The sequence below is a fragment of the Engraulis encrasicolus genome, chromosome 14 (genome assembly GCF_034702125.1).
Source record: "Engraulis encrasicolus isolate BLACKSEA-1 chromosome 14, IST_EnEncr_1.0, whole genome shotgun sequence".
In the NCBI taxonomy this organism is placed as follows: domain Eukaryota; kingdom Metazoa; phylum Chordata; class Actinopteri; order Clupeiformes; family Engraulidae; genus Engraulis; species Engraulis encrasicolus.
In genome coordinates, this window is record NC_085870.1 from 11,846,200 (window position 1) to 11,856,248 (window position 10,049).

At 45.6% G+C, this 10,049-nt stretch overlaps 1 protein-coding gene across 1 annotated transcript in view; it reads right to left on the bottom strand.

The window, feature by feature from the left end:
- The window catches only part of prickle2b (prickle homolog 2b), a 165,425-nt gene extending 157,549 nt beyond the window's left edge, over positions 1-7,876 (bottom strand). The window contains exons 1-2 of the mRNA XM_063214920.1: positions 7,819-7,876; positions 6,546-6,631 (exon numbers count right to left, since the gene is read on the bottom strand). Of these exons, the coding sequence (XP_063070990.1) occupies positions 6,546-6,631; positions 7,819-7,860 (128 nt within the window). The 5' untranslated portion in view covers positions 7,861-7,876. The remainder of the gene's footprint in view (positions 1-6,545; positions 6,632-7,818) is intronic.
- Positions 7,877-10,049: the final 2,173 nt, after the last annotated feature.

The window sequence follows — 10,049 nt, forward strand, 5'->3', positions numbered from 1 at the left end:
CACCAATGCACTGTGCATTATGCACACATACAGAGTTACAGACATACAGCAAAAACAGGAAGTTAACATAAGTTAAACAAAAAAACACTAACCCTGCTTAGCATCTGCAATTGTTGTTCTGTATATTTCTTGTGCACTTCGTATCTGGTAGTGATGTTGGCTGTGATTATGTCCTCGATTGTAAGTCGCTTTGGTTAAAAAGCGTCTACCAAATGTAATGTAATGTAATGTAATGCAATGTAACATACACACACACACACACACACACACACACACACACACACACACACACACACACACACACACACACACACACACACACACAAACACACATATAAATGCAGGCACACACACATGGAGGAATGCACACACACGCACTGTTGTAGCCTATGCACAAACACACACACACACAAGCACAACCACACACGCACACGCACACGCACACACACACACACACACACACGCACACGCACACGCACAACCACACACACACACACACACACACACACACACACACACACATCACCAATCTTTCCCCTTAACTTCACCTCCTCTCTTTCGCTTCCCCGCTCTCGTCTCCTGTGCTTTTACTTCAGCTAGTGTTTCAGTGCAAGCTTCAGCACACAAGCACCGCCATTGTCTAGCCACCGTGCGCGCACCCCCACAGCCCCCTCCGCAAATAACACCAGCCAGTCGAGTCCTCCTGGAGTACTGTAACGTGCTGCTGTGCATTGCTGATGCATGTAGGCTGTAAGAATGTTTTCTCTTCATCTTCTCCCCCCCGCCCTCCTCCTTGCCTCATTTCCCTCCCTCACTCCCTTTCTCTTTCTTCTCTTCTTCCTGTTTTTGCTTGCTTTCTGTTCTTTTTTTTTTTTTTTTCTTTAAAGAACTGCCCCCCTGAGCTATATTTTTTTAAAGGCACACTCCTCCCTGGGCCCTGGAGGGAGCGTCTTGACAACGAGCGCTGTGGAAGTGGAGACCAGTGGAGGCCACGGCGTACCGAACGGTACATAGTCCTCGTTATTGGTTTCGCTTGACACATACACCGAGGGGAGCAGACAGGAGAGGGGACAAAGTGGTCGGTTGTCCCAGGCCCAACGAAATGGCGGGCCCAGAATTGGATCATCATTACATTGAATATATTGGGTGGGGGGGGCCCTTTCAGATAGCTTTGTTCTGGGCACGGTCAAAGCCATCAGCGGCCCTGTGTACGCCCCAGAGGAGAGCAAACACCGAACGAGCGAGAGGCGAGAAGCTTTTACGCAGAGCGACCGAGCGGTCGTGAAGTTAAGTGGGTCACGCAATAGCAGCTGATCGGGTGGCAAACTAGCACCCCGCGCCATGCTAATAGGGCCTTGTAATGAGACTCATTAGCACAAGGAAAATCAATCAAGCCAACGGCTAGCATAAATAATTCACAGAGGGGATCGCGTAGCGGAAGCGGAATCCACTCACCATCCCCACACACCACCCAACCTCCACCACCACCACCACCACACAAACACAACCCCTTAGATACAGGCAGGGAATGCCGACATGGGCATACAAACGGGTCAGTTGTCCCAGGCCCAAATGGGGCGCCAAACTGGGTTCTGATTACATTGAATGTATAGGGTGGGGGGCCCTTTCAGATGACTTTGTCCTGGGCCCAGATAATGTTGTTAGCAGCCCTGAATGCAGGCTCAGGTTTAGGCCAAGGAGGTAGAGGGCTTTAGGAGTGAGCGGAGAAATGGGAACGATTAAAAAATACACCTTTCCTGTATCGCACGGTCGGAAATTCAAACTCTCCCGGTCCACTCGGGAGGAGAGGCAAGAGTAACAAAGTGTTTATGTAGACCACCTAAGAGGCCCGCCTGGCTAGCGCTGTGAATTACACTGTCCATTAGCAGGGTGATTTAACGGGTCCTTGCTTTGCTAAGGTGTTTATGCTCTGTCTCACTCTGTTTCTGTTGGAAAACAACAACGAACGAGTAGAGGAAAGTTATTTTTTTCCCTCCTTTCTCCTTTCTCAGTTTTCTATTTTAAAATAAAAAACAGCCATTGCTGTTTTACACTTCAGTCCTGTTGGCTGGCCCTTAAGCTGCACTGGCTGTACATGAACAGAGGAACAGTGCAACAACAAAGTGAGAACTTGTCAAAGTGTGACCCCCACCCCCTACTCGTACACACACACACACACACACACACACACACACACACACACACACACACACACACACACACACCACTGCACTGTCGCCACTGGCAACCACTGTGTCCACTTTAGACAACTAAAGGGTCAGAGTGTTTGTGAACGTGTGAGAAGTAAAGAGAGAGAGAGAGAGAGAGAGAGAGAGAGAGAGAGAGAGAGAGAGAAAGACACAGAATCCTGTGGAGAAGTCTTAACCCTTTAGCGCAGCACTATGGCTCTCTGTAATGTCATTGCAATGTTGTTATGATGTAGTTAAACATTTTCAGCAAGTGAATAGGTTCGCCGGCGACCCCTGCTGCAGTAAGAGGCTACATATTTCTAAGAACATGAATATTTCAAAGACACGGCTAGGACATACAACTGTTGACAGGTATTTGTTGGTGGGACAGGGGCGTGTTGGGCGGGATGAACGTGTAAAGGGAGGGAGAAAAGGAAGAAAGAATGGCATCATTCAGCTCCTGGACAGAAACATAGATCTTTATTTGAACTTATTCGCCTGGGATTTAAATGGCTTTGGAAAACAACACCCTTACTTCATCACAGCTGCGCTAAATTTAAAATAAAAAGATAGAGGGAGTGTGAGTGTGAGTGTGAGTGTGAGTGTGAGTGTGAGCCAGAGGCACCTCTCCAGGCCAAGGAAAGAAAACACTGAGGTGTTCAGGAGCCACGTCTGACACTTTGCCATCACTTACAAGACAAACGGGGTCAGAGCAGAGCCGAGAGACAGAAGGAGGGAGGGATGGAGAGGAGAGAGAGAGAGAGAGAGAGAGAGAGAGAGAGAGAGAGAGAGAGAGAGAGAGAGAGAGAGAGGGAGAGAGAGAAACTTGCAGGCAATGCAGTGACAATGTTGTTGAAACAGAGCTTCAGTTCCTAACACCATGCAACAATTTTTTTAAAATCAGTGGAATCTACTACCAAAAATGTGAGCAGAAACATACAAAGTTTACTTGCTTCCCAACCCAGAACAAAGTCCCATTTATCATGGATGAACAAGAACTGAGTTGTTTCTTGTCAGCTCAATACATTCTTACATGCCACCAACAGAGGGATAATAATGAGTGATACCTACATAGCAAGCACTGTATATGCCCATATAATACCTTGTGCTTATGTGCTTGAATATTCACTGAAACATATACCTACATAGCACTGTATATGCCCATATAATACCTTGTGCTTAAGTGCTTGAATATTCACTGAAACATATACCTACATAGCACTATATATGCCCATATAATACCTTATGCTTATGTGCTTGAATATTCACTGAAACACACTCAAGGACTGTGGATGGACATACGCGTGCCGTGCACCCACGCACGCACACGCACACAGAGACACACATACACAAACAGAGACGTGCACACACACACACACACACACACACACACACACACACACACACACACACACACACAGACACACACACTATACAAACACACACTTCATTGGTATTATTTTATTATGTCTTACTGTTCTTATTATTGTTTTATATGTGTTCTGTACTTTGCTTTGCCAATACAAGGTTTCCTTTGTCATGCCAATAAAGAACGTTTGAATTGAATTGAGAGAGAGATAGGGACTTGGGAGTCAGAGAGTCAGAGAGAGGAGACTTGGGAGAGAAGAGGCCGAACAAAGAGACAGAAAGAGAGAGGGAGAGATAGAGATAGATAGATAGAGACAGATAGAGAAAGGGAGATGGGGCGGAAAAAAAAGGCAGGTGCTCGAAGGGAAAATAGTGAACAGCAGGCGCAACCAAAGACACGTCAATAAATCTCCACGCTCACAATGGGCCACTGAGTATTATTTGGCATGATTTAGAAAAAGATTCATCAGAGACGTGTGTCTGACGGAACAAAAACTCGGGCAGATGCTTCAAGGAAAAAAGAAGAGAGAGAGAGAGCAAGGGTGAGACTGCATGAAGAATGACCAATTAACCTTGGGGACAATGGTAGCGTTTGTGCCAATTAGCTGATTAAACCAATGACAATCACAAGTCATCGATATATCCACTGTGAAATGTAGGCAGCATGCCTTACTGTGGCTTGTTCTGTGTGTGCACAAGGATGTTAGAGAGAGAAAGAGAGGAGGGGGAAAGTGTGTGTGTGTGTGTGTGCGTGTGTCTGCGTGCGTGTGCGTGTGTCTGAGTGCGTGTGCGTGTGTGCGCAGGGGTGCAAACAGGGGGGACAAAGTGGACAGTTGTCCCGGGCCCAGGGAGATAGGGGGCTGAGAATTGGGTCCTCATTACATTGTGTGTATTGGGCTGGGGGGCCCTTTCAGACGACTCTGTCCTGGGCCTGGCCAAAGCTGTCAGCGGTCCTGCGTGTGTGTGTGTGTGTGTGTGTGTGTGTGTGTGTGTGTGTGTGTGTGTGTGTGTGTGTGTGTGTGTGTGTGTGTGTGTGTGTGTGTGTGTGTGTGTAAGACAGTATTAAAGAGTGTGTGTGTCTGTGTGTCTAGCTCCTCTTTTGTTTGCTCTGTAACTGTCCATCTCCAGGAAGACAACTGGTTAACAAGCGCTGGGCCAACAACGCACTATGTGTGCACACCTGCCTCCGGAGAGAGATTGGTGCGCTGCGGCTGCCTGTGTCTAGGGGTCAGCCCGTGGCCAAATACCACATCAAACCAAACAAGGGCCCCTCTAGGGAGGCCCATCAAACCAAACCAACCAACCCGACAGCACACAAACACAAACACCTCACAAACAGGGGTGGACTGGCCATCTGGCATAGCAGGCATTTCCCGGTGGGCCCGCACCCTCGTGGGCCCCTATTTTCAGAAATGTTAAAAAAAAAAATTTTAAAATTGACATTTCTGAAAATAGGGGCCCACAAGGGTGCGGGGCACACCGGTGAGTCAGTTCTGCGCCGCTTATTATGAGGGGCCCTTTTGAGCCAAAAGTGCCCGAGCCCTATTTCTCCCCCAGGCCAGCCTTGCTCACAAACCCCTTACTCCCTCCACACTCGCTTTGAAAGAAACCTTAAGGTGTGAGTCCAAGTATTTCTCTCTCTCTCTCTCTCTCTCTCTCTCTCTCTCTCTTTCCCCTCAAAAGCCATAAACTGTCTTTCTAAACATTAAGCCCGGCTATTTGACAGACAAAGGGGCTCTTTTTTTGCAGTGGTCATCTGCATGGGAACCGTCTGCCGGGAGTTCACTGGGGAGAGGGGCTGGTTTTATTGTGGCGCTGTTGATAATTAAAGGCACATTCCTCGGCTGGCAGTTGCCACGTAATAGTTCACAGCTAACGGAGGGTATAAGGAGAGGGTTCCCCGATGACTCCCAGACTTCCTAGAGTCCTTCCTATCCCTCTCCTCCACCACAAAGACTTCCTCCGATTCCGGTACTCAAAATAACCACTTAAGACACGGATGGAGAGACTGTACTGGCGCTATATCGTGTATTCACAGTATATATAGAATCGACACAAATTGAAGTAAGAAGGGAAAGGGGAAGCTGAGACTATATATGGTATTCGCTGTGTTCAAACTCCAATGCTCCCCAGTGACTCCCCAAAAATATGAGAAATTAAGACAAGAATGTTGTTGTACATTCTAAAACAGCAATTTCAATCTCCTAAATTACAATGAAAAACTGGCCTACATCTCTTAGGCGAAGGGCAACATTCAATGATAGCTGCAAAATATGTTGAAGTGTGGCATACCCTGAGAGACAGTGATATTCAGTGATTGCGGTGTGTGTGTGTGTGTGTGTGTGTGTATTTACTATATGTACCAAATATTCTTGTTAACAACGTTCTCAACTGTCTTTAATATTGTTATATTAATCTTCACTGTAAGCTTTTGGTGCTCAGAATCAAGGACAAAAAGACTCCATGCAAAATGCTGTGTATGCTTGTGTGACTCATTCTACACCAGCTGGGCTGACAGTGTGTTCATTCAGACTTTGCAGGTTTTGTTCTTTTAGTGGTTTCTTTCGTTGCCATTGTGCCATGGTCACATATGACTATTCTCTAGTAATACCAACACAGTAAACCAGCTACTAATCCTCCATTACCAACAGATATGTTCATTTCCATCATTAAGCATGGCAACGCCTCTCCCATCAAAGCAGCTTGCAGATAACACCTCCTCTTTTGCCCATTTCTGTGAAAATGAAGCATCTAAAATAATCAGATGCCACCATTTTTGGAGGTGAAGTCATGTCCCCCTGTGGTAATGTAATGGCTTTAGCCCGCCATTATCTCCTTCCACGCAGAAGGAAGAGTGAAGAAAGGAAGAGACAATGCCACAGTGGGACGCAACACAACACAAGAGCACCTTGAGAAAGACTGGCATGCAGCGGTGCATGGTGCATGGTGCATATACAGGGTAGGGGGGGAAGAAGCAAGGCACTCTACCTCCATTTGTGCAGGGCGAAGCCGGGGCACTGCTCTCCGCACACATTACACGGCTGCCCTCTCTCAGGGTCATCCAGGGAGCCACACTGCAGTCAGAGTTTGACAGGAGAGAGAGAGAGAGAGAAGAGAGAGAGAGAGAGGGGGGGGAGAGAGAGAGAGAGAGAGAGAGAGAGAGAGAGAGAGAGAGAGAGAGAGAGAGAGAGAGAGAGAGAGAGAGAGAGAGAGATTAAGAAGGAAAGACATGAGGGGGCAAGAGAGAGAGAGAGAGAGAAAGAGCGAGGGAGAAAGAAATTGAAGGATGAAAACATTACATAATACCCAACAGTGACTGTACGATTATGCTGACATGAACAGAATTTCATAAGCCCCCACCACCACCACTGTGCAGAATGTGCACTATGCCAGGAAATAACAAAATGACAAATGAATGGATGACATAATGAGTTCAACTGTATATATGGATAGCCATACTCCATTCTGCATATTCCCAAATAGGCCATTTAATAAATTGGAATAAATAGTAGAATTGAATGCTTGCAAGTAAAGAAAATCATGGTGAAAAGAACTGGATTTGTGTTTCTGGAAGTGCCCAATGAGACTTTGTGCTGACTTAAGCAATGACAGCAGCATGTGTAAGGCTCCTCCAGTCTGTTTGTTTACACACACACACACACACACACACACACACACACACACACACACACACACACACACACACACACACACACACACACACACACACACACACACACACACACACACCAGTAGCACAGCGATGATAGCCTCCGACGTCACACTGAAACTCTTGAGGCGAAGCCTACATGACTCATTTATATCCCACTACATTTGAGGTAAATTATTCATTCATAAAATTGCAGGGGACAAAACATGCAGTAGCCTAACAGTACAAAACTGCAACCCATCATAAACGGAATCTAACAGGGAAATTACAGCCTTCTGACAAGACAATTGTTGCTTATGTCATTAAAGTTCATTACACAGCCGCTGTTCCTAAAATGCTTTAGACATGAAAATGTATTGCATTAGATGCATACTTCAAAGCCACATAGGCTCATGCGTAAATGATGCAGATACCCATTCATTGACATAAAAAAAACATGCAAACATGTATAGTAGGCTAGGATGTCAACTGCAAACTTAAATCGAACACAACAAAACGAATTTTAGCACACATATTGGTTAGCAAACCACTTCCACTAATGTTCAGATTAAAATGCAAATGTTTTTAAAGCAGATTCTTAACTTTACTTACCTTTTGGCTGGATTGCCGCTTTTTGGAGCTGCGCGAAAACATGCCAGCGTGCGTAACCCGAACCTGGACAACAGATGAGAAAAGTCACTCGCGGGGTATCCGTGCGCATTCGTATGCAAGTCCTCCGCGCGGCGCTGGTCTCTACACAAACACACACTGCCCTATCATTACGCTTTCATTAATGAATGAATGAGAGAGCCACTACTTCCGGATGAACTGACTCCACCCCGCAGCATTTCAGCCAATGACAGTATTGCTAGAATTCACACAAGGTTGAAAGAAAGTTAAGAATTCATTAACCACACGGCTCTGTTTGAAAGGAGACAGAAAAGAAAGGGCGTGAATTTTACAACTGATGCTTATGTATGGTTGTCTATACCGACACCTTGTGATGAAATCATTGGTTGGAAAAACACCACTCAGATGAACTATTTTGCTTTGAATGAACTTGTATTAAGAGCCTTCAAATCTACTACAGTTACTGTGATCAGAAAAGAGGAGGGAATCCCCCCTTCTCATCATCATCATCATCATCATCAGCAGCAGCAGCAGCAGGAGCATCAACATCACAGAAATCAGCTTTCCTCCATCTCAGGACAAGTTTGGGTAACACTTTACTTGATGTAGGCGTCATACACCTGACATAATGTCATGATAGTGTCATAATGCCGTCATTCATGTGTCATACATATTATTTCAATTTATCATTAAGTGACATTCGGTTATGAGGTAAAGACAGCCCCTAACAATGTCAACTTTTCATGACCATTAAACATTTATGGCACTGACACCATATCTATGACTCGCTCATGACTGTGTCATGACACTGTTTTGACGCTATTATGACATTGTTATGTCATCCGTATGACGCCGGCGTCAAGTGAAGTGTTACCCAAGTTGGTAATTGTCAGTTTTCTGGTGAACCAGAAGCTATGTGTTGACGACCAGGGGGCTGGGCTACACAATCCTGTTACTTACAGGCTACTGGTTCACCAGGAAAAATTGTCAGAGCTCTATGCAAAATAAACTGACCTTTCCTTTGGCCTCTCACCCTTGGTAAACTGCTACTGTGCTAACACACCAGGGTTGCATTTCTCGAAACCATAGTTGCTAACTTGGTTAGCTACTTGGTTGTTTGCAATGCAATTTCCCATTGGCAAATACCAAAGTTGCTAACAGGCTTACAACTACGCTTTCGAGAAATGCATCCCAGGCTGTCAAAATTAATATCCAAGCTCCATGTCCATAATAATCAGCATTTGTTTTCAAGTAATGACTACAGAAGTGTATCGGTATACCAGAGGTTCGTAGGCTATCTCAAGTAGTTTTTCTGATGTGAGCTCACAGACAGCCCTAGCTTTTCCAGAAGCCAATTTGGTTTGATACGACAGCATTTGTGCTAAAAGACAGCTGACGAACATTAGAGGTGACTTGCACTGAGAGGAGAATGAGAGGAGAGACGACGGGAGATTAAGCGCAGACTTATCTTAATGGCGAAATGGAATGAAAGTCTTTGTGGTGGAGGGGACCACAATCCAGGAGTCAGTTTATCGTTTTGTTCCATCACTATTTAAAACTCTCCCTCATGCCATCCTTTGGAAAGAATGAAGGACATTCTTAGAGTCAGTGAACAGAGCTGTTTCAAGGTGTTTGGGGGCCTAGGCAAAGGGGGACTTGGGGCCCCCTTCTTCACTTGAAACTATTGGGCAGGGCCCCACTCAAGACATATTTTGCCAGCAGTATCTTTGCACTTTTCAGTCATTGAATTCAGGGAGGCTTGACATCAATGGGGATCACCTGGTTGGGGGTTGAACCACCTATGGGATTATGGGTATTTTAAAACTGTGGTTTTTGTGTGTTTGTAATGTCTGATGAAGGGCATGCTGCCCGAAATGTCCCATTAAATAAAAATAAACAGGAGCCTGGTGTGCAGACTATATTTTCAATTTTCTTGTGACTTTTCTGGTCCTGCACCCAGAATATTTTCGAGACGGATGTGCGTGTTTTTTTCTTTACTGAACTAGGCTCTGCCTCAATCACACAACAAAAACATTGTTTTCATTTGAATACTGCTGGGGCCCCTGGGCAATTGCCTAGTTTGCTAGCCTGGTTGTGACAGGCCTGTTGGTGAAAACAGTTTGATTTCAGAGCATTCCCAGACGGTCCAATTTAACCCAGTTGCCCTCTCTCTGTTACACGTGCATTATCTCGTTTCAAGCTGCCTGGTTGGA